This window comes from Juglans microcarpa x Juglans regia, chromosome 2S (genome assembly GCF_004785595.1).
Source record: "Juglans microcarpa x Juglans regia isolate MS1-56 chromosome 2S, Jm3101_v1.0, whole genome shotgun sequence".
NCBI lineage: Eukaryota > Viridiplantae > Streptophyta > Magnoliopsida > Fagales > Juglandaceae > Juglans > Juglans microcarpa x Juglans regia.
In genome coordinates, this window is record NC_054597.1 from 12,745,537 (window position 1) to 12,771,592 (window position 26,056).

The 26,056-nt window shown below is 36.7% G+C and overlaps 1 protein-coding gene and 1 long non-coding RNA gene across 14 annotated transcripts; one reads left to right on the forward strand and one right to left on the reverse strand.

Moving 5' to 3' along the window:
* Positions 1-969: 969 nt before the first annotated feature.
* LOC121253283 (SPX and EXS domain-containing protein 1-like) lies at positions 970-21,967 on the reverse strand. 13 transcript variants are annotated; one of them, XM_041153295.1, is made up of 14 exons: positions 21,753-21,967; positions 17,186-17,255; positions 17,012-17,088; positions 16,456-16,494; positions 16,262-16,354; positions 16,042-16,158; positions 15,107-15,202; positions 13,953-14,066; positions 9,296-9,349; positions 8,823-8,870; positions 7,963-8,113; positions 7,584-7,749; positions 1,838-1,907; positions 970-1,492 (listed from the first exon to the last, which is right to left on the reverse strand). In XM_041153295.1, the coding sequence occupies exons 1-14, from the start codon at positions 21,783-21,785 to the stop codon at positions 1,235-1,237; spliced, it is 1,386 nt and encodes a 461-aa protein (XP_041009229.1). In that variant the 5' UTR covers positions 21,786-21,967; the 3' UTR covers positions 970-1,234. The 13 variants fall into 13 exon arrangements, with proteins under 13 accessions (XP_041009229.1, XP_041009224.1, XP_041009233.1 ...); XM_041153290.1 differs by having other exon boundaries at positions 16,961-17,088; XM_041153299.1 differs by having other exon boundaries at positions 17,196-17,331; positions 21,753-21,966.
* Positions 12,682-24,979, forward strand: LOC121253284. Its single transcript, XR_005938390.1, has 3 exons — positions 12,682-12,696; positions 24,806-24,818; positions 24,852-24,979. It is a non-coding gene; the product is annotated as an uncharacterized LOC121253284 (long non-coding RNA).
* Positions 24,980-26,056: the final 1,077 nt, after the last annotated feature.

A 26,056-nucleotide genomic window follows, 5' to 3' on the forward strand; every position in this document is an offset into this window, starting at 1 on the left:
TTGGTATTTTTTGCTTTTTTTTTTTTTTATTAGAAACTTAAATCCACATAGCTTAGGAAAAGAATTTCTAAGCTATCAGATCGAATTAAGGAGAATAATTTTTCCAGACAAAGTCCTTTAATAGCGAAAATTCAAACTCTACCCAACCGTTTTGAAGACTACATCCATGTTGGACGAGAAGAAAATGAAGCAGCGCTCTGCTAGCCAGACATGCTTGGATGTTAGAAGATACAATGCAATGGTGGCATGAAATCCCACAAGTTATTATATCTATAGTGATATTGCTAGATTATAAGAGAATCAAGAAATAGAGAAATCCTAAAATTACTTGTATAATCACGCAATGCAAGACCATAGATATGTATATATATAAAGCATCCTCTTCTATAGTTTCATCCAGCTGCAGGCTGAGGCAGTCCATGAGCCCGTCATTTCAGCTGCCTGGCATTGGTTTGTATACCCCACCACCAAAACAGTTGATAACAGCTAGGCCATTGTTGTGGTTTCTCACAGAAGAGTGAGAGAATTTTGAGGCATGGGAAGAAATCGAAGACGGATTTTACTTTGACAGCAACAATTAACGAAATTTGCGGTGTAATGCATCTAGGCTGTCTAATCCCATTGAATGAAAGATAAGTGTTCTTCCTATCATGTTGAGATATTTATGTTACATTAAACGGGTTCAATTTCAGCGAAAACTGAACCCCAAGTCTTTCCCATCCGAGACATGCGAAATCGCAAACCATCTGGCACCATTGTCTGGGAGAAAGTGGCATTTTTGGTAATGCGCTAATAGCAGTGTTGGCTACTAGAGGTTTTATTGTTTGATGTGATTTAGAGCCATTTCACCTGCCTTGTTTTGGTAAATTGCAGTCGACAGTTACAAAATTTGATCAACAGTGATATTTAGGAACCATGTTGAGCTTAATCATAAATTATCATCTGAGAAAACTGCAAAAGGCGGCACTCTGGTATGAATGAGTGGAACTCTGATTAGGCACTTAAATTCAAATTTGCACCAACAAATCCAACTATCGAAGACATTGAATCAAAATGAATTAATAAATAGCCAATAATAAGTCTAATTATTAGACAGCCTATGAAAAGAGGGAAAAAATTTTATATCTTCCTATAAAATGGAATCCCCAATTGAATGCTAAAGCACCCTTGTCACTAAAATGTTTTACTATACCCAAGGATGATGGGGCTTGCAAGAGGTTGACTACCTGGTTCACTATACATTATGCTCAGTAGAAGAAAGTAATTTCTCCTCCTCATTTGTGATGTCATTCGTAGTGAGCTGAATATTTGACTTGGCGTTCATCTTAATCCACTCATTTTCCACACGGAAGAAGATCCACTGGAAGCGACGGAAAATCTCCAAAGCAGCGATAGTGAACACCGTTATGTAATTATGGCGAAGATGCGCAGACAGCTTGTATGTCCATGTGCAACGCAATACCAGATTGCTCCCTATCACCCAAAAATAAACCTGGAATCCAAACACACATACATATACACAATGATTTCAGACACTATAATTGTTAGAGCCTAGATCCATCACAAAACCAGTCAGACGAGGTCAAACAATGATTGGTGAAGGAACTTTTACATCAGCTTTATTATGTTTGAGAAGGATTCTAAAGCTGGGAGTGTAGACACATTCCCCACAATTTCCAGATTGGGTAATTTGGGTCACATTGGAATACCATTCCATGCCAGTTCACACTCTTTCATCGGGTAACAATCTTCTTCTAGTATCAGTTGAGCAGGTCATTTAAGGTCATAAAAACAATTTTGTAATTCAATTACTCCAACAAAATAGGAGTAGGCTTACCCATTTTCGTCCGTATAACATGTGTGAGAAGAAATGTGGTTTGCTGAACTTGAATATCCGAGTGAAGCCACTGGCAAAGAGAAAAAGACATTTACTGACCAATCAGAAAATAATGATCAACATGTAATAATTTCTAGAAACGTACGGTCACTTTCCTTAACATGGCCTGTAAGTACATTAAGTGCACAAACTCCAAACAAGATTATCAAACACAGTAGTAAAACTTTACTGAAAAATCATGGTCACTGAATAAGTAACCTAGATTTTCATAAGTAAAAATATATTGGGCAACTAATTTTGGTGTAACCCTAATATACAGGAAATACACAAAAGATACACCTAAGTAGTGAAAGAAAAAAGAGAGAAAATTTTGATAACTATAAATAGAAAATATTGTCCAATGATAGAGTATGAAACAAAAGCTCCCTGAGATCCTTAACCATCTTTTCACAATCAACAAAATTCCTACAATTCTTTCCCTCCACAAACACTGTGGTAAACGCATGGGATAATTTTTCATAATGACACTTTGAGGACAACCGAACTAGGCTTTCCAGCACGCCAAGAGGCAAGAGGTCCACTACGGTTTGAGGGCTAACCCTATCAATTCCAAACAAACTAATATCAAATACCATAAAGCTGTAGCAACCTCACAGTGAAGCAAATACATCTCATCACTCTTCTAATACCATACAACGCCAACCAACCACAATAACATGTCATTTTGTTATGTTGTTCATTGTAAGGATCTTTCCCAAACCATCCAAGCAAACAAAAAAAGACACTGATCCCCAAAGCATTCGCGCAAACAAAAAAGAACCTAGCCATTTTTTAATTTGACTCCAGAACTTCTTGTATCAATATAATTACAATTTAGCTCCAACAACCAGATAATAACATTTGGGGCAAATAAATTTGAAACCACATTTTGATATGAGGACATGGTTGTATTTAGTGTAACTTGTGAGGGTATAATTGTCAATTGTATGTAGTATATATATATATATATATATATATATATATATATTGATAAGTTGTATGCAGTATATATATTGTTGAACATCAATGAATAACAGCAAGTATTCTCTCTATGTTCAACTACATGGTATCAGAGAGTTGAGCAGTCAGTTGGTGGTAGTTGTGCGACGGCATTAGTGGTGGTTAGTGTCAAATTGGTCTGAATGCCCTTTCCATAGGGTTTCCTTTCATTATATAGAAGAGATTTACATAATTAATGTCAGATTTCCAGCACCTAAATGCTATACAAGGTAAGTATTTCCAACTTATTTACAGCCTAATTATCTATTATATACAATCTAGATATCAATGAAAACATCCCTAAAATATTACAAATCAAATCCCTAAATTATCTCCATAACATCCCCCCTCAAATTGATATTGGTAGATCAAGAAGTATCAATTTGTCAACCAAGAACTGATGCCAGTGCCGAAAAAGAGCTTTAGTGAATATGTCTGCAGTTTGATGTTCGGTAGAAATGTGAGGAAGAGTAACCACATGTCTGTCAAATGATTCACGTATGGAATGACAATTGACTTCGATATGTTTCGTACGCTCATGGAAGACAGGATTAGCGGTGATCTGAATAGCACTAGTATTATCAGCATGAAGAGGAGTGGAATGAAGCTGAGGAAAACCAAGTTCACCCAATAACCCACGAAGCCATATGATCTCAGAGCAGGCGGAAGACATAACTCAATACTCAAACTCAATGGAGGACTTGGAAACTCTGTCTTACTTCTTACTCTTCTAAGAAATGAGTGCATTGCCTAAAAACATGCACCAGCCAGTAACAGAGCGACAAGTATCCGCACATCCGGCCCAATCAGTGTCACTATACCCCACCAACTGTAAGGAAGATTCCTTAAGAAAGAACAACCCGCGTGTAGAGGTGTCCTTCAGATATCGGATAATGCGGCGGACAGCGGCCAAGTAAAGGTGTCAAGGGGCCTGCATAAATACCTGTTGCACAACAAAAGAAATGTAAGGACGAGTAATCGTCAAGTAATTCAAACTCCCAACGAGTTGCCGATATAAGGATGGATTTGAAAGAAGCTCGTCTTCCTCCTGACAAAGGTTAAGATTTACCTCCAAGGGAGAAAGAACATAATTACCCGATTGAAGACCAGCCAATGAAATCACTTCCTACATGTATTTGTGCCGGTATAACAATGTACCAGTCAGAGTAATCTGCACCTCAAGGCCAAGAAAGTACTGCAGGGGACTGAGATCTTTCATGTGAAAAGAGGTCTTGAGATGCTATTGTAATTGCTTAATTAACTCAGTATCAGAGCCAGTAATCACAATGTCGTCAACATATACTATAAGCAATACAATTCCTGCAGAAGTCTTGTGAAGAAACAAAGAGGAATCAAACTGATTCTGAGTAAACTGAAAAGCAAGCAGAGTAGAGCGAAATTCATCAAAGATGCACGTGGAGCCTGTTTTAGTCCATACAAGGATCGGCGTAGCTGACAAACCTCTGAGGAAGGTGTAGCAAACGTGCCGGGAGGTGGAGACATATAGATTTCTTCCTTCAAATCCCCATGTAGAAAAAGCATTCTTCACGTCCATCCGTCGGAGAGACCACCCCTGCGACGCAGCAAATGCCAAAATAGTCCGTACAGTAGTCATTTTGACAACAGGTGCAAATGTCTCTTCATAATCAATACCATACTCCTGCCGGTTCCCAAGAGCCACGAGACGGGCCTTATATCTGTCCACCAATGAACCATCAAACCGAAACTTGACTGAGTACACCTATTTGCAACTAATAGGTTTGACATCAGAGAGACAAGTCACAAGATCCCAAGTGTGATTGTCTTGAAGAGCTTGGATTTCTTCTTGCATGGCCTACTGCCAACATGCTTGGGTGGCTGCCTAAGTATAAGAGTGAGGAACAGAAACAGTGTCAAGAGTGGCAGTAAGCAAGGTATGAGAAAAACCATACATATCTGGTGGATGTGTAACCCAGGTGGAGCGCCGAGTTATAGGAACCGCAGAATCAGATGACGGATCAGTGTCTAAAAGAGGCGTTGAAGGAGGATGTCTATGATACACTACACCTGGTTTAAATCGCTCAATAGAAGAAGGCACATTATCAAAAGCGGGTAGAAGAGTAATAGGAGGATCAGAAATAACCTGAGACTGAAAGAAATATTGATTTAAGAAAATCACATTCCGGGAGATCCGGAATTTGTTTGCTTGAGCATCATAACAAACAATTCCTTTCTAAGTAGGGCTATATCCCATAAAAGCACACGTGACAGATTGGGCAGCAAGCTTGTGACGATCAATAGGTGGCAGATGAACAAAACAAACACACCCAAAAGTATGAAAGGATTTATACTCAGGAGATACGTCAAATAATCAAAAATCGAGAGAATCATAATTTAGAGTGGCAGTAGGCAAACGATTGATCAAATAAAAAATGAAATGGATGCTCTTCACCATAATGGGATATGGGAACTTGTTACCCTACCACCTGGTAAACAGCATGTTGGCTGTAAATGAGTATATACAATCAAATTCCATCCAGATGGTTCTATGGAACGTCTGAAAGCCCACTTGGTTGCTAAGGGTTACACTCAAACTTATGGCATTGATTACGATGATAATTTTTCCCCGGTTGCCAAAATTTCTACTGTTCGAGTATTGATCTCTCTTGCTACCAATTTGGATTGGCCCTTATTTTAGTTGGATGTTAAAAATGCATTCCTACATGGCAACTTAAATGAGGAAGTTTATATGAAGCAACCACCTGGGTTTGTTGCTCGGGGGGAGTATCGAGGTACAGTATATGGTTTGAAACAATCTCTTCGAGCATGTTTTGGGAGGTTTTCTGGTGCTGTTTTGGCATTTGGTCTTCATAGATGCCAAACAGACCATTCGGTATTTCACCTACATAGCAATGCAGGCCATATTTTGTTGATTGTATACGTGGATAACATTGTAATTACTGGGAGTGACTCAGCTGGAATTGCTAGGCAGAAACAATTTTTACATGATCAGTTTCAGACAAAAGACTTGGGCAAGCTTAGATATTTTCTTGGAATTGAAGCCGGTAGATCTAAAAAAGGTATTAACCTATCTCATAAAAAATATATACTTGACCTAGAAGAAACTAGCATGTTGGGTGCACAACCTATTGACACTCGTCACACTCCTATGGATCCAAATCGTAAATTCTTGAAAGAGGAAGTGGAGTTATTTGGAGATCTAGGTAGGTATCAAAGATTTGTTAGGAAATTGAACTATCTTACTATCACTAGACCTGACATCTCTTATGCAGTGAGTGTAGTGAGTCAATTTCTACAAACACCCAAAGTCTCACATTGGGATGCTATAATCCATATTCTTCGTTATCTTAAACGAACTCCTGCCATTGGATTGTTGTATAGACCAAATGGCCATCTTAGAGTTAAAGCATTTTCAGATGCTGATTGGGCCGAGACTCTTTCAGTAGAAGATCTACTATTAGATATTGTACCTTTGTGGGAGGTAAATTGGTTACATGGAAGATTAAGGGCTGGTTTTGTTACAAAAAACCAAACTATCTCATCTCATCTCATATAATTATTACAACTTTCCCAAATACACAAAATATAATAAAAATTCAATTTTTTCAAATCTCAAAACAAAAATAATATTAAAAAATAATATTCTAACAATATTTTATTCAACTTTCCACAAAACATCTCATCTAAACTGCATAACCAATCGAGGCCTAAGAAACAAACAGTAGTAGCTCGATCTAGTGCAAAAGCTAAATACAGGGCAATGGCTAACACTACTAGTGAGCTGACACGGTTGCAACACTTCCTTCAAGAGATTGGATTTCAAGCTCCTATCTCTCTTCAGTTATTTTGTGATAATCAAGCTGCAGTGCATATTGTCTTTAATCATGTGTTCCATGAGAGGACTAAACACATTAAAATTGATTGTCACTTCATTCGAGATAAGATAATAAGTGGTGACATTTGTACACCCTTTGTGAAGTCTGCTGATCAACTTGCAGATATATTTACTAAGTCGTGTTATAGTCAATTAAAGCTTATTTGTTCAAGTTGGGTTTATATGATATATATGCCCCAGATTGAGGGGGAGTGTTAGAGGACATGGTTGTAATTAGTGTAACTTGTGAAAGTATAATTGTCAACTATATGTAGTATATATATTGTTGAACATCAATGAATAACAGCAATTATTCTCTCTATGTTCAACTACAACATGTTATAGAGTGGCACAAAACCCCTGAGGGTTGCTCAAGTGGTAAGGCCCTTGCTCTTGGGGATATACTCCTACCAAGTTTAAGGTTCAAATCCTTGACTGCAAACAACTTCTAAGGGCCACATCCCATCAGTGAAAAGCCGATGGTCTACCTAATTCGTGTAACGTGAATCTGTTACACAGGTCTGAGATTTAACTGGGTAAAAGACATGTTGTGTTTGCACAGTATCTGGGGTTCCTCGTCATCAAAAAAATGAAGCGGCACAATATGACTATCAAAGTTTATTTAGCCTTTCTAGAATAACAAAGTGAGAAACATGCCCACTTGTGCACATAAAATCCAAAGGTGTTAGATTTTACATAAATGATTCTACAAGAAAACAGTAGGAAAAGGATTTATGATTTCCATGTAATTATAGTTACTTCAAAAAAAAAGTTAGTTAAAGGGATAAGTTTGATTATAACATTATATTGTGAAGTTATTAACAGTTGACATACCTCAAGTCCCAGTCCCGGGTCACATCCCAATAGAATGAGTATAAAGAGTTCAAAACACCAGAGAGAAGCCAGAGAGGCCGATAAAAATTTGTCCACCTATCAGGGAAGACATGATATTTAAGGGCTGAAAGAAAAATCACTGGTACTGCAGTCGAATATTTTAACGCTGAAACCACAAGAAAATAAAGTCACTACAAAATTGAGACAATGAAAGCATAACAGATCAATCTAAACAATTTTTTTTATTAGTAATAAAAAATTTTATTGATGAAAACAATAGGCACAGCCCATATACACAGGATGCACACAAGAGAGACAACGGATGATAAACAACATATGGATAAGATACTGCATATGTAACATTACCATGAGATCTTACCATTCAGAAGGGTTGTCTTCTCCCGGGTATCCTTGTATTGTCGAAGACATTGAAAGAAACGAAAAAGGTAAGGCAAGACAAGAACTAAAGGAATTGCGATGGAGTGACTGCCGCAAACAGAATCGGCTTCGAACCATGCAATAGTGGCAACCTGCTTGATTAAATAGATAAAATAAAATCTCTTAACATGATAGATATGAAGCATCAAATTCATATCAAACACTTCCAATAAAAAGACAAGTGAAAATTTTCACAAGCCTAATTTAAAATAATAGGAAAATCTACAGGCTCCATTAGGAATTTAAGCAGTAAGAAAGGCTGATGACTAAGGGTCATAGAAATACTGTCAGAGGATTTTCAACATCACACAGTCTTCTCACTTGCTTTCACATGTCACCAACCTCTATCAATTTTCACAACAATATACTATCAGCAGTAATTGGACTGAATTCTCACAGGTTATTAATTGAGTTTCAAAATTATCTGAATGCATCTTTCAACTCAACAGTAATTTCAAGGAAAATTGATAAAAAGAAAATTTTAGTCGTTTTGTTGATCTACTTTCTCTCCTAGAAGACCACATCTCCCACTCGATTCCATCAATTAGAAATTTGTTGCAGTTTTTAGTAATGTGAAGAAGGATTCATTTGGTTACACATACAATATATAATGAGAAAATCTGACATGGAACAGTTAAAGTGAAAGAACCAAATATAGAAAGAAAGAAAAACTTGGCTTTCAATCAGGGCCAAAAAGATAAGATGGAACCTGATGAAATTTTCTTTTAAAACAGAAAAACAAGCCGAGTAGAGTTATTCTGCGAATATGCATAAACCCAAGCTAAACAACAGAACACTGACCTGTCGATGGAGCATTCTACATACTGAACGCTCCAGATCTGAAAAAACCTGCACAAAAGCGACAAGTATATGCACTGACAAAGGTATTGTTGCAAGTATATATCCAAAAATAGATATTAAAACCATTTCCCGACTCTAGAACCACAAGAGAAGGCTAAACGTGGGTTGTGATTGTAGTTATGCTTATCCCATACTTTCTCCACAAAAAAATAAATAACTAAATAAATTGAGAAAAATATGCATGCCTGTCTATGTACGTGTCTATGCACGTGTATCGTAATTAAATTTTTTTTAAGTAAAATATAGTTATTACATATATAAAAAATCTATTTTTTATTATTATTATAGAAGAAACAACCATATAACAACCATATAATAATGTTTGATACAATAATTAGATACCCAAATGTTAAACAACTGATAAAAATGGGAATTGACATAGACAACAGTTAAATTAGAATGATGATACATACTTTCGCCATGGAGGTCAAGATATCGGCCAAGAAAAAATCAGAAAATGATATTGCCTGTATTCATTAAAAAAAAAAAAATCTCATTTTAGAACAGCATACAAAAGCCTAAACAAAGAAGAAAGCATTTACCCCACCAAAATAGGGCAGAATATACCATCCACTCCTAGGTATAACGAACAAGGCCTTACAGCATAATCACTATATCTCTTCTTTTTATTTATCTCTCCTCTATAGAAAGCGAGGTTGATATATGGTGGATATTCTTAGGGATAGAGTGGTACCACACTGCTGTGTACAATTAATTGGAAAAAACTCTGTTAACAAATTTGCTTTTGATTTTTCAAATGCCTGTATGAATACTGTTTCAATGATGTATTTCTCCCAGAAATAGCTCCTTAGCTTCGCTTGTTTGTTGCTGCAGATGTCACATTCTGGCATTCACCTATTACACAGATTGTGCAATTTCATAATACGTCTTTTAAAAGATTATGCAGTACGATTTGATCAAATAAGCCCACAGTAAATAAATAGTCAGCCGATTGTGAGCCCTCAGGTAATGATTTTTCAACTCTTTTACCCGCAAAGACGAATACCCCATCAATTCAATGCTAGGCATAACGAGTATCAGGACCTAAAAAAAGTTCTCTTTTTGTCCTATCTTATGAACTTGGGTGTAATTTTTCAACTCTTTTACCCGCAAAGACGAATACCCCATCAATTCAATGCTAGGCATAACGAGAATCAGGACCTAAAAAAAGTTCTCTTTTTGTCCTATCTTATGAACTTGGGTGTAATGAGATATTGGACAGGAAGTGGTGGACCCCTATACGCCATTGAAAGTTGGTTAGTGTGACTCCTAAAACCCTTGCCCTCCCATTGAAAGTTGATACCATCTTTGTTGTGTGTAACAATGACCACAAACCAAAGTATCCGTGCAGGCATCATTACAGTTGTGGGAACAAAGTCCTGCCAGAATTTTTCATCTCAATCGATAGGTGATTAATGATTATGCTGTTTACAGTGAATTCACTCGTTTCAAGTTTTTATAAAGTATCATGCATTGAAAAATGCTAAATAATTATAGTTCTATTCACTGGAACGCAGTTTAATTACAGTAAATTTTGTTTATCATCCCATAAAAGTAAAATGCCCCAACTCTCCATAGCTTTATGGGTAATGATTGGTTAAGTTAGGATTTTTATTAATGGAAATTATCCAAGTAGGGACTTTCCTGTTCTAAAAAGTTATATGTACATATCAAGAACAAGGTTTTGATACGAGCACTTTTGTTGTGCTTTGAGGCCGTGACGGGACGCAAGGTAAACTTGGGCAAGTCTGAGATGGTGGCAGTGGGTGAGGTGCCTCATATCAATCTACTAGCAAATATGTTGGGGTGTGAAGTGTCTTCTTTGCCTATGAAATATATGGGCCTTCCTTTAGGGGCCACTTTCAAAGCTAGAGGTATCTGGGAAGGGGTTATTGAGAGAGTGGAGAAACGGTTGGTTGGGTGGAAACGGCTGTATCTATCGAAGGGAAGGCAACTTACACTGATCGCTAGCACTTTATCTAACCTCCCAACCTATTTCCTATCTCTCTTCCCGTTGCCTGCGGGGGTGGCGCATCGGATCGAGAAGTTATTCCGGGCTTTCTTGTGGGGTGGTCTGGGGGAGGAAACTAAATTCCATCTTGTTAATTGGAATAAATTTTGCTCTCCAGTTTCGAGTGGAGGATTGGGTGTGCCAATCTGAGGACCTTCAATAAAGCGCTACTAGGGAAATGGTTATGGAGGTATCACGTGAAAGGAGAGGCTCTGTAGAAGGAAGGAAGTAAATTCTAGACATGGTGGTGCTTGGGGGGGTTGGTGCACTAATAAAGTGAGGAGGGGGGGTATGGTGTGGGTTTGTGGAGATATATAAGGGGAGGATGGCAATGCTTTGAAAACAATATTAGATTTGTGGTTGGACAGGGTACTTGCATCAGGTTTTGGCATGATGTCTAGTGTGGTGAGCGTTCTCTGGAGAGGGCCTTCCCAACTCTCTATAACATTGCGGCTAATAGGGAGGCTTTGGTGGCGGATCTGCTTGTGTTTGCCCAAGGCTCTTATCAGTGGAATATTTTATTCACTCGGGATAACCATGATTGGGAATTGTCTACCGTTTCAGAATTTTTTAGTTTGATATACTCATCAGGAAGACTAACAGCACAGGGTGATAGGTTACAATGGAGGTGCAGGGGCAGCAAGAAGTTCGCAGTCAAGACATTATAAAATTCTGGCATCACAAGGTAATGTACATTTCCCATGGAAAAGCATATGGAGGTCTCACGTACCTTCCAAAGTGGCTTTTTTTTGTGTGGATTGCGGCACTTGGAAAAATTCTAACCATGGATAATTTAAGGAAGAGGGGCCTCATTGTGATGGATTGGTGTTGTTTGTGCAAAAAACATGGAGAATCAGTGGACCATCTATTATTGCATTGTGAGGTGAATAGAGAGCTGTGGAACGGGATATTTAGTAGAGTGGATGTTGCATGGGTTATGCCAGCAAAGGTGGCTGACCTGCTTGCTTGTTGGAAGGGTCTACAAGGTTGTTCCCAGGTAGCAACAGCTTGGAAGATGATCCCGTTGTGCATTATGTGGTGTACTTGGATGGAAAGGAATGCACGGTGCTTTGAAGACAGGGAGCTCACAATGGTGGAGCTTCAGAATTTTTTCATACACACTTTACTCCTATGGTTTTCAGCCATTGTTTTTAATGGAAATAGTGACATGAGTTCTTGTCTCTAATTTAGCGTTTTGAGAATGTATTTAGGTGTCTTCTATTGTATACTCCCTGTGTACATGGGCTATACCTATTCCCATTCATATTAATGAAACTTACTTTTTACTGATCAAAAAAAAGAACAAGGTTTTGAAACCAAAAAATGGTCTAGAGAGATGTTAGACATTGAGAATTACAGTAAATTACAGGATGGATTCAAAGGTTAAAAAATTATCACTATAACTTAGTTTTTGGGGTACATGTGATCAAGTTCAGATTTTATGGTGCTCAGACTTCAATCTTCATGAAAGGAGTCCTCAAGCCTCCATTGTGATAAGAAATAGGATATTTCAGAAGAAAAAAAATTAAATTTCTTGGAGAACTAAAAGGTCAAACATTGATTTCCTATCCAAACTAGGATTAGGATTTCAAAAAGTCAACTGAAAGAAAAAACACTTGGTTGAGGATCAATCAACAGGATTTTTAAGTGAAACTTGAAACCGTTTGACAAGTGTTGAAGAAAGGGACATTTAGAATAAAAAAAAAAATCTTATATTTCAATTAGTGGAATCCAAGTTCTATTAGGTAAGAAACTAGAAAAAAACTGAAACTTCAAGGCACTTATCCCAAAAATAAAAAACTTGTCAAAAAATTGACACTTCAAGGCATGGCTAGTAAATAGGGGCCAACTAGAGCATGGATTTTTCTCAATTTCAAGTAGGTTTTACTCTTATATAAAGGGATTTAAACCCCTTAAAAAGGCACATAACAGCTTCCACATAAAACCCTACACATTTAGAGGAATTTGGTTAAGAATTTTACAACCATTAAAGATCGGTTGGCGAAATTCTACCGAAAGTTCCAGATTGCAAAATTTTAACGTGTGACGGATACTTGGATATATGATAGCCCTTACTCCATGAGCAATTCAGATTTCTTGTAAATCTAATAATAATAAAAGGGTGAAAACCAAATAGGTGAATCTGGTCATTAAACGTAGTGCAGTATAAGGTTGTTATTTCTCAAAAGTAAACATTTGTTACCTTTACGTTAAATGAAAGAAAGCATCATGATGGATGAATACATGTTATTCTTTATCAATGTTTTCCTTTGGCCATATGATGAGGATGCGGTGGTACCAAAGCAAATGGGTGGATATCCAACCCACACTAAAGGGCATTAAGAAAGTGTGGTCCACCAGAAGATGCAGTTCCCCTTGTCAGCCAGAAATAGTGGAATCGGTGCACAAACTAAGCACATAAGGGCTAATGTGTGTGGGCCACTATAAGTTTAAAGCTAAGTGTTTCTGACGGTATGCCTATGATGTTAAATGTGTTGTAAAGATGTTTTCATAGAAATTTAACTTGATAACATTCAATTCATTTTTGTTTTTATATTTTAAAATGCCAGATAACAATGAGGACAGGTTTGCAAGCCAGAGTCATTAGAGGAGATGTTGACCTAGTGAAGATTTGAATTTTGTTTGGACTTGTATATCATAATATGATTTTTCCTTAGTTATGCCAGATTGTTATATTTTTCATTTTTTAGGCTTAATAAAGTGCATGGTAGTATTTAAAGTTTATAGTGTTTCTAGAACTCTTATTACCCAGTGCTATGGAAAGTGTGAAGTACTATTCCTTTTTTTATATATATAAGTGTGAAGTACTATTCCTAACCTAATCAAGAATGGGGTATTATAGAAAGGCAACAGTACATGCCTTTTTTCAAGTCACTAACCTTCTTAAAAGGAAGAAGCAAGTAAAAAAGTGCAAGCAAGATTTGTGAAAACCTAGAAAACATGCATGGAGCTTTTGTACTTATTGGCCTTTGTCATCAGCAAGAAGAAAAAAACATGCAAGTTTTCTAGAAAGAAGAAGATAAAAAAAACACACTTGCCTGTAGTGGAAGAAGTATTCGCCAAAGAGTCCTTAACAAGTAATAGCGTGATGACATATAAAAAATATCAAATGGGAATACTAAAATCATTGCAACAGCACAATATAGGAGCACCTGCAGAAGAGTCCCATTTGTAGTTAATCAGTTGAAATGGTTTCAACATGCCAGTAAAAGTATGGCAAAACACAGATCAATTATATGTCAATGGGATATCTGATGATGAGCAATTTAGTATCTTATGGTAAGATTAAAATAGACTTGATATACACAATTCAGGAGCATTAAACTGAAATACATAGAGGACAAATGTTAAACAAATATATCATTTATGCTTGACAGATTATATGGTTATAGTATTTTACTTATCAAAAAAATTTATGCTTGACAGATCAAGTCATCTGAATAAGCAGACGTTTTCTGTTGTAGACATTCATGTTCAAGAATCTGGCCAACTCCCCATCTAGAATAATATTAAAACTAGTCTGAAATCCAGTAAATGCATCAAACTCAATTTAAATATCAAAGCACAAATAAGAGTTTTCTACATAAATATCCTCACTATCCGTATACAATCACACCAAGGTTCTAAATAAAGAATTCTAGGAAAAATGTATCTCGAAAAAATGTCCTTAAATTCTTTCATGACATGGAACCTCATCAAGGCAGGACCCTTTGGACCCACCCTGGGAATTAAACTCTGGATACCTGACTCCACCCACCAGAACTATGTATCAGGTAATCTAGTGGAACTTCTAAAGCAGAATCAAACCTAGAATGTTTGAATGAACAGCTCATTCCAAGTTCACCCTTTTTGAGCACAAGGCTATGACCTGACAGGTATAAATGCACTTACAGTCGACCAAAGAATAGAAACGTGAATAAACAACTAACAAAACTACAATAGAAATTAAATAGCTAATGTTGTCACTTCATTATAAGGATTAAAATGATCCAAGTTTTAGACCTTTTCAGGTAAGCAGGAATCTAGCTATCGCATGCCAGATTTTGTGTGTGAAGACACATCACAAACAGTTCATAAAGTATAAACAAAAATTTTCAAGTAGCTTTTTACAGTGAAAAAGAAATTACTGGAATCAAATAATTAGATAAAAGAATTTTTCAATAAATGCATGAGTGGGATGCATCTATTACACTGGTTGTGAAGCAGCCAATGATACTTCTCCATTGGAATAAAGATAAAGATATGCTGTCATGCTAGTTGGGACGATGATAGTCATCCATGTGGCACACTGCACATAAAAAATTGATGGTCAGACTTACTATGGAGACATATCCACAATAGTATGTACATGAAGAAACATTGTTTTCTTTTATAAGTATAAAGTAATAAATTAATAATTTGAAATAGGTAGAAGAATGTTCTAACAATTTACAGGATTCAACATTAAATATCTTGCATATAAATGTGTAAACCCACACGACAATATGATGACTAACAAAAAATATCATCTCCAGACAAAGGGCAGGATCCCTCAGCTACTCAGACAAAGATTTTTCTTTCTTTACAAATTAATTATATCTAAAGTCTTAGTCATAATTGGACCCCAGTTACATGAGAATTTTTAATACTTCTTACTGTTACTACAGCCTTGACAAAAGTGAATAAATATGATAAGGAAACAAGTAGCTAATTCTTTGCCAACTAAACGACATATTTTGTAAAAATGAGACAAATTTAAGTCAAGTCTATCTCCAACTTCCATTGATGATGTAATGGAAAACTAGAACATAGGTTAAACACTACACCTTAATTTGGACATCTTCAACAGAAAAGATAGTTTCAAACACAAACTACATTTATAAAATCCAAGAATCAATTTAGATGAGGAAGAGAGTTTAGCTCAGGACACATTTTGCATGGTAATATAGTTAAACCCCCCCCCCCCCCCCCCCCCCCCCCCCCCCCCCCCCCCCCCCCCCCCCCCCCCCCAAAAAAAAAAAAAAAAGAAAAAAAACGAAATTGTGGTAAGCTGCTATTGCATGGCATAATAACACAAAGACAAAAACATCAGTCGACATTATTAGAAGTGAAATAACAGAGTCAACATCTTGAAATGTGATATAGCACCTTCCAAATTTCTCTGTGAGTTAAATGGTTTTGATCGAGATCAAAAAATTTTGCATAATTGACACTGGCTTGGGAAAAAAACCATAAATTAATTCCCCAAAGCCAAACTGTCATAGTCTGCAATACCGAAGAAAATGTGTCACTTTACTGATAAAAAATGCAAAAAAATATAAAAATATTGAGAAGATAGTCTATTGTCAATAAGAAAACAATAACTAACCATAAGAAGTAGAGGATTATAATACAAAAATGCCTCGTATAGAAATAAATCACGCAAGTCCACACTCATTCTCATAACAGAATCCCATCCAATCTGCAAGATTCACATATAGAAAACGAGAAAATCCTGACAACCTCAAATCCAATGTAATGCTACTGCTCCTATCAGTACTAAAAATACAAAATGGAACTAACCTTGCAACAACTGAAACCCCAGACAAAGAATAGCAGTACCTGAACATAGTCTAAATTACGAACTTGGTAACAAAGATGAAAAGAACCGGGGAAAAAACAAGAGCATAATAAAGCATACCTTTGACTTAAATGAAAAGAAAACTCATCAGAAGGAACCATGATATCTATTTCTAAATTCCTATATATTGAATATCTAAACTCAAAGTTAAACTAAAAATAATAATTTTTTTTTTATTGGCACCGGTTGTCCGAGTACAAAGTCCCGACTAATCCCGGGAGTGCACAGGCCCTCAGTAATGAGTTTCCCGCAAGTGCACCTTAGGTAATTCAAGGGGAAGTTCCCTAAGTCCGATGGCCCCTAGAAATTGTTTGCACCCAGAGGATTCAAACCTTAGACTTGGAGGGAGCATACCACCAAGACCAAGGCCTTTACCACTTGAGCCAACCCCTAGGGGTTAAAAAATAATAATTATAAAATATTTATATCATATCAAACTAGTAAAACCTTGAATCTCCATAGTAAAATTGGTGACGGCATGATTACAGCAGTGCCCACTGGAGTATTCACACCCTTCATATCATTTGCATCTATTGAATTCAAGAAACCTTCCTCAACACCATTTTCCAGCTCACCTGTACGTGAAAGACATTCAATGTTTTAGATCTAATGGAAACAAAAATCACAAAGAAAAAGGGAACTTTAAATGCTCAAGACTTATATGATTGTAACTTGATTGTACCAAGATCAGAGAAAACAGGTCTGCTTCCAGACTTCCGTAAGTGCGGACTATTGGAAGGGGCTATCACAAGACCTCCAAACATAGATGAAGATAAGCAGATAGAAATGCATTCCACAACTTAACCTAGACTAAGAACCTGCAATATGTGAAATTACATGAAAAATCAAAATTCATAAAACCACATCCATGGTAGAACTTTTTTTTTATGATCGGTAAATATGAATTTTATTAAAGAAAGGCGAAGCCAAGTACACGGGACACATACAAGAGCAACACCTAGGCATGGGTGTCTAAAGATACAAGGAAATCATGTACGTTCATGCCTTTAAAGTCTATTACAATCGACCAATGGAATAAAGTTTGAAGAAAAAAAAAGTTCTAAGCTCGTCCATTGTCCGTTCACGATCCTCAAAGCTGCAACCATTCCTCTCCATCCAGATGCACCACCACATGGTATGTAACACTTCCTTCCCGTAGGGTAAGAGTATCACGTGTTTTTCATAAAATAAACCCAACAAGAGATCTCATATTTAATAAATGAAATTAGAATTTATTTTGTAGAAAAAATGACTAATAAAATGTCTTCCAAAAATATTAAATGAATAAACTGAATAAAATTTATGTCATAAAAGCAATTTTATTCTAGATAGTTTGAAACTAAATTAACCGCTCCTTCTAATCATGTCATGTCTGCTCGTGTTCATCATCCTCACCTGGGGTGATTTAAAAACATGAAATAAACTAAAATAAGTCGAAAACTCAACAAGAAATCCATCACAACGTAAACATAATAAACATAAGATTTTCATAAAAGTTTTCATGCTGAGAGCTTAAAATCATGATTGTTCATACTAATTCTTATGTTATGCATGATTGATTTATCTGAATTAACTGACTGATCTGACTTAATTGACTGATCTGACTGGCTAACACACTTAACCCTGTGTGTGAGGTTGTGCACCGGCACCACGTCCCTCGGCCGCAAGGGGAGCCGCTAATAGTATTTTGGCATACTATGGTGGATCACGCTTGAGTCCGTGGCTTGTACATCCACCCTGAAATTGAACTGCATTGGTACCATACATCTGAATGGCCATCTGATTAACTGAGCTGATCTTATCTTGCACTTGAACTTAAGATAGCTTACGTGTCTTATACACATGAGATGCATGACATAATACATACATAATTATAATTTCTGAATTTGAACATGATGCGGAATGACATGATCGTATGCTATGCTGGATGACATGTTTGCATATAACATGAGTGGTGCATAAATAATGGTTGTCAATGAATTGGCTTGAATACTTGTATATAAGCTGAACTGTGATGATCCTAATTTGTAATCAAATTACTTACCTCGTTGTGCTTCTTCTTGAATCTCATTTCGTAACTCGTCACCTATACGCAGTATTAACTATCACTAAATCTATCTAGGAACTACATGTATTAATATCCTACTTAATTAAATTCATAATCTAGAAGATAGTCAAACAAATCTTTGTTTAACACCATAATCAATAAATCTTGATATTTTAAATTACTTAAATACTAATAACATATTAGAATTTAGTAGAATACTTGAGCTATTTTAAATAAGTCATAAAAATCCCAATTCTTAAAATAGGTTTCCTTTCTTAACATAATTATTCAATCTTATAAGAAATCTCATAAATATCATTTAAAAATTCTTAACATATTTCTTAATTTTTCTACTTAAAATATAACATAATAATTTTATTAAAATCCGACTAAATAGACAAAGAAGGATATTAACTAAAATAATAGGCTCAATAATATACTTTAAAATACATTTCAAATTCCTTAAACATTTCCTTATAAAAATGAGCCTTTGACTAATATATTTATTTAAGTAAAAACTCGCATTTAAAATATTAAGCCCAATAAAATTACTAAAACAGTTGTTGAAATAATATAAGATCAAGCCCAATTTAAAATACAAATCCATTTAAAGATCACTAGAAATCTATAAAAGTTGCAATCTGGCCCATAATAATATTACTACATGAGTCCATCTAAATAAGCCCAGCATACTTAGGGCCCAAGGGCCCGTTGTGAATCAAGGTTCTTTAGGAAGCCAAAACACATGGGACAAAACATGGCCGTGCGCGAGAGAAACAGAGGGCAATGGGAGAGGCGTGCAAGGCAAGGGACTCACCAAGAGGAGGAGGAGCACGTGGCTGAGACAACGGTGGCTCTGGGTGGCTGGGAGTACCGGCGACGAGACTGGGTTCCTCTGGGCGGTGGTGCGACGCTGAGAGAGGGGGAAAGGGAGGGAGCTAGCGGCAGGGCTTACCAAGAGGGAGGCACTCGACAGGGATGGGCTAGATGGCACTGAGCTGGTCGGCGATTTCTGTGCCCGTGGAGAGGTTGTCCGTCGAGGTGGCTACTGGTTGCTGGGAGGGAGGCTGCGATGGTGCTGGTCGTGGCTGGGCAAGAACACAGGGGCAGTTTTACGAGGTTTTTTTTTGGTTTTGTGAGACTATGTATGATGTTTTTCCTCCAAGTATTTTTGTGTGTTTAAAACAGAGGGTTCGTGAGGTTCTTATAGGTGATAGGGCAGATATATGGTAGGATTTTCTTATATGAGTTGGTCTCCCATTAGGATTTGGATCTATCAATTAAGGGATAAGGACGAGGCTTACAAGATAGGAAGAAATAAGACTTAATATTAGAACCAAACTCTAGTGGCTATTGCAAAATCGGGTCATACATAAAATACCAATACCAATATAATAATAATCCTATTAAAATTAATAACTGTAAAATCTAATAAAATTAGAAATAATAATAATAATAATAGGATATTTATAGTTATATGAAAAATACATAAAACTTATCTTATGGCCTAATCTTAGGATCGGGTTGTTATATGGTAGAACTTTTAATAGACCATTTTCTTTAGAACACAAAAGGCCATCAATTAAGGCAGTCGTCCAAAGGGTAATTAATCACACTTAGATAATTTAAAAGGGATCGATAAGGTCATAATTCTTTTAGGGGTGATAACAGGGCATACATGTAAAATATAGTACATACCCCTAGGGGTTGGCTCAAGTGGTAAAGGCCTTGGGCTTGGGGGTATGCTCCCCCTAGGTCTAAGGTTCAAATTCCCTTGGGTGCAAACAATCTTTAGGGGTCATCGGACTAGGGATTTTTCCCTTGAATTACTCGAGGTGCACTTGCAGGAAACTCCTTGTCGAGCGCCTGTGCACCCCCGGGATTAGTCGGAACGCTGTTCTTGGACACCCGATGCCAATAAAAAAAAAAACATGAAAAATATAGCACATTTCTATTTATTTATCTATTTTAATAAGTAAATATGGCACACTTTTATCTAATAGTTCCTAACGCTTCCTGTTCGTATATTCGCATACAGTAAAATAAACCAGGGCCAGTTACCTAATGTTTCCAAAGGGCAGCAAGACTCCTAGCAGAAGATCTAACCACAACATGAAGAACATGAGATTGGAACCTACGATCCCAACAGAAATATTTCTTTTTATAAGTAAACAATTGTATTAATAAGAATAGGTATAGCCCAAGTACACAAGATGGTATACAAGAGGTAATACCTATTTAGGAAAACTGGTAGAAATTGACGATCCCAACAGCAATATTGAAGGCATAATTAAACAAAATTTCTTGATGAGAAACAATAACCTAATTCACATTAATTAGAGCATAAATTACTTGCAATCCCCAGCATAAAGTGTGTATAGTTGAGGAACTGGGACAACTTATATATGTTAGTTTTTATTTCAACAACACAATATGGATTCGATTGTTGACTACCCAAGCTGCTTCACAAGAGGAAAGCCACCATTTGCATTGCACAAATTGAGTCCAATTGCAACTGAGTACATTGGAAAAATAAAATCCACACAAGCAAGCCCAATTGTTCTTGATAAAGATCCATTCAACTCAAATGAGAGCCACAACATATAAAAGGCAGATATAACTGACGAGTTCCCGCACATCAACAAGCAAAATGCACAGCATCCACATAAGCGACTAACTCATGGGCTTCCTAATTCTTTCCAACATACTATGTACCTCTACTTGCACCAACCAACCCCGTCAACAATTACTGTATTGTACATCAAGAAACATGTTAAGTTGCTACAAACAAAGAAATGCCAAAAGATCACTTTCTCCTGGACGTTAAAAGTTAAAACTCTAGTACTGAAAACTCCGAGAATATGAAACAAAATTTATCATGGAAATTGCCAACGTATTTCATCACTATCCAAACAAAAATCAGACCAAAATATAGTACTGAAAATTCCGAGTATGTGAAACAAAATTTATCAGAAATGGAAATTTCCAACGTATTTCACCACTATCCAAACAAAAATCAGACCAAAATATCTTATCTAAACCCCAGAATTACTCATCAAACCCCACGTCCCCAAAACCAGGAAAATCCACACAAAATAAAAAGAAGAAGAAGAAGACAACCAGTATACAATAAGAACAGAGACGAGCAAAAACAGGGAGATCATAAACTGAGTCAGATCCGAAGAGACCTACAGAGGAAAATTGGTGAATGCGATTGAATTGCATGTTGGCGCAATGCTGAGCTCCCTCTTGTTCAGCTGGATCTCTCTGCCTGAGCGCATGCAATTTTTCCCCGGCTGAGTTTCGTGCAAGAGGAGTGCCGAGTGAGGGGGAATTTGAGTACCACGCTATCTAAAGAATTAGGCGCTATTGGCCAAGCAAATGGAACACGAATATTACAATAGTATGGGGATCGATTTGCAAACTAAAGAGTTTGTGTCGACTGTTGAGGCTGGGCTTGTTTTTTTTTTTTTTTTTTTTTTTTTGAAAGGAAAGATTTCATTCATAAGGATGATTACACCGAATCAATTACATCTTTCAGAACCATACTTTTGACCTCTGGAGGGCCATCATTTAACCAAAAACACTCAATAACATTAGATATAGCTAGTTGAGCTGCAGTATGAGCAACTTTGTTTGCTTGTCTATGAACGAAATTCAGTTGCCAGGATGGGTTGGACACCAAAAACTGCTGCAGGTCCTCAGTCAATTGTCTCATCCACGTATTGTCTTCTTTTTTGGAAATTACCGCATCAATAACCATTTTGGCATCTCCTTCAAAAATAACGTGGTGAAATCCTAGCTCGAAACATAAATCCATAGCCCTGTAAAGAGTTACTCCTTCGGCTTGAAAGACTGAGATAGTATTATTTCTCGAGGCTGTCAAAGAAGCTTGTAAGTTACCTGCATCGTCTCTAATTACTATCCCCATCCCCATTCTGCCATTGGTCTTGTTAAAAGCTACGTCAAAGTTGATTTTTACAAAAGGCTGGTCCGGAGGGTTCCAAATTACAGTAGACCCTTTCCTAATACTGTCTTCAGCTCTGATCTTGTTGACTGTATTGCACTCACGGAACGAAGAGAGCTCAGCCCGAGCCTTTGCTGAAACTGAACCTGGTTGGGAGAAAAGATTTTGGAATATGAATGCGTTCCTCCCGGCCCATAAATGATACATAAGGACTAAAGCCAGTTCGAGGTTCTCCTTTGTAAGTAAATTGACCAAATCTGACCATAAAATCTGAAAATCCGGGTAATGTCTCGAGGCTGGGCTTGTTTGGTTTCGCGAATCCCTCGTGAAAAAAGAGAGTAATTTTAACAACTATTGATTCATCGGACTTTGCTCATTGAAATTCATAATTCATGTCATGTGTTTTTAATTTTTTTTTCTTTTTTTTCTTTTGTTGAACTGAAACTTGTAAAATTATTCGTATCGTTGCGTAGAATGTCAAATCAATTAAACCTCAATTACAAATCTTTAAAGACAACAAAGATGAATAAAAATCATTCACCGGTTCAAAATTATACACACGTGTGTGTGTGGAGAGAGAGAGACTATGAGAATAGTGATACTACAGTTTAGGAACTCCTAGGAGGAAGTTAAGTTATATATAATAAGTGGGGATGGTCATGAACAGTAGTTTTGTCGCCTTCCATGTGTGATCCGTTTTCTTGTGTATTTTGTCTTTTCTATCCTTTTGTTTTGATGTTTTGTATCTGTTTAAGTGATGGTAGATTGGCCTTTAGGTACAGCTGTGTCAAAAGATGGGTAGCTTTAGGTTTTTTTTCCTCGAGTCTTTTTATTTCCTTTTCATCTTCTCTCTTTGCCTTTTATCTTCTCCTTCTCGTCTTCTTTGCATCTTCTCTCTCCGAAAGCAAAGTGTTTTCTCTTTTCATCCTTTCTCTTTGTCTTCTCTCTTCTCTTTGTGTTTTATATTTTCTAGATCGGAAACTCTATTATACATCCACTGTTTGCTGCACTCATTTACACACATGACGTGTCCGAGACCCCCCCTCCCCCCAAACGCACGTTTTCGTTTCATTTTGAATTTACCCCCAACATTCGTTCGTCTTCAACATTCGTTCCTCTCCCCCAACCCTACCGCGTCGTTTCCCCGAGCCCCCCAGACGCGAGATTGCCCTTTCGTCTTCAAGATTCACTCTCCCCCAACCCTACCGCGTTTCCTCCCTCCCTGTTTTGTCTCCCATCCCTTCTCTTTCCTTATTCTCCCCCCCACCCCGAGACTCCTCTGCCCTAAGGGAGGCCCTGTCCCGCGATTTTGAGTTCCTCCCCCGAAGGCCGAGCTCCTCGCAGGTTATATCTTCTTCTTCGTCTTCTCCTCCTCTAAGATTTACACTTATTCGCTAAGGTTCATGTATTACGTTTTTTTCCTATCTGATTCTAGGGTTTAGTCATACGATTATTTTTTTTTCTCTGTGTTTACAGCATTTTTTTTCCTCTAGGGTTTAGTTATATGAGCTGTAGGTTTACACGATTATTTTTTTTTCTCTGTGTTTACAGCATTTTTTTTCCTCTAGGGTTTAGTTATATGAGCTGTAGGTTTACTGGTCAAATATATGAACAAGCAGAGAAATCCTCAATAGCAGTAATGTGTCAAACTGGGCAAACAATATGAAACTTAAAGAAGAAACTGTCTCTTTAACCAATTATAAACACATTCCAGTCTGAGATTTATCTAGGCAAGCATATTAGCACAGGTTTTAAGAATTCGTGATGAAGCTTGAAAGAGATTATTAGAAAGGGTTTGTACAATAGTGGACTTCCATGTGTTAATGTCTTATATCAGGTTAAACAAATTTGAGAAACAATTTTTCCATCGGCTATCCATCTTAACAAACCTGAATATAGAACTGACCAGACAATAATGGTATTTCTTATTCATATCTTGAAAGAGATTGCACCTTTCTGACTTTTCTTCTTTTATCTCGATGTATAAGTGAAAGCATTATCACTATAAAATTGAATTTCTTAAATTCGGTCAATGGTCCTCCAAACTTTAGAAAACCCCCAACTGCTACAGATCAGCCATCTTACCAAAAAAGACCATAATTTATGTATGTATGATATATGTAAATTCCAGTTCATTTTTCCAGCCTCTCCCCCCCCCCCCCCTTTCCTTGGAGCCAAACTCGCTCATCCAATATAACTTACCCTTATTATTTTTTCCTCTTTAGTAAAAAAAATGTCAAGGCATAATCTACTTGACATTTTCCAGAGATGATCTGAGAATATGTGTGTGTGTATATATATATATATATATATATATTTGCAAGCATAGGGAAACAAACTAGCTGAGAGCTTTGCAAGGGTTCGAGAGTCATCAAAACAAGACAAGCTTCTTGAGTATCTTCAGCAAGAGAGATGTTTTTGCCTATTATATTAGCTCTCTGGTTCCGACTAGCTTTGGGGGAGACTATTGTCTTCCAATATGTCCAACTCTCATTAGAATAAAATGCATATTCTCTTCACTTACCTAGGTTGGGTTTGATTACTTTGAAATAGACCATGCATGTGGTTGTACTTTATTGACACTAGTTAATAGAAAATTAGACTATGGCTTTCTATTAGTGTAGTTAAACCCCCTTACCGAAGAAAAAAAATTATTGCACTCTCCAAGGTTTGAGTAGCAATGCCATCACAATAAGGCTATTGCAGTGAAAGTAACCTAGAAATGAGATATGAGTAAAACTCATCTTCTTAAATTTTGTCTCTTTAACCAAATCTATTAAGTGGCACATTTTAAATGCATGTCTATTTAGACTCACCTTTCTTTGCTTGTGTTGTGATTTTTCTTTTCCTGAAACTTTATTTTTTCTCCATGACTCAAAATTAATCTTCTCTACTTGTACTTGTATATAGAACCATACAAATAAATAATAATAAACGGCCAATCATGTTGCAATTAACTGGACTTTCCTAGCTGAAAACTGAACCCTGCAACTTGAATATCCAAATCTGTATTCTTTTTGGCATCTTTATCCATTTGGGAACACTAATGTGTACTTAGATATACATTTACCATGACTAACTACATCATTAATTATTTTAACTTTATAAATATTGTATCCTTGAATGGAAGTTTGTGGTTATTGTCATAAACATGATAATGAGCTGCTAGTGTTGGGTTACTTGAAATCAAGTTATGTTTAAATTTGATGATGGTCTTAGTTAATCAGACATTCACTAGGCAATATTACTATGTATTCAATTTTGTTCATATGAGACAGACTCTTGTGTTTGTAGTTGTCTTTCCTTTGACAGAATCACTATGGCATCTTCTCAATCATCATCTTTAGATAATGATTTTGTGATGGAGTCACCAACTTGTTGGTGTGGTTTGAAAACGCCACTAAAGACGTCCTACACTAAGAAAAATCCAGGAAGGAGATTTTTTGCCTGCCCCAAATATAATACGGTAAAGCAACTTAATATTTGTCATATTAAACTAATTGATTTGCTGTTGCGGGTTGTACTTTGT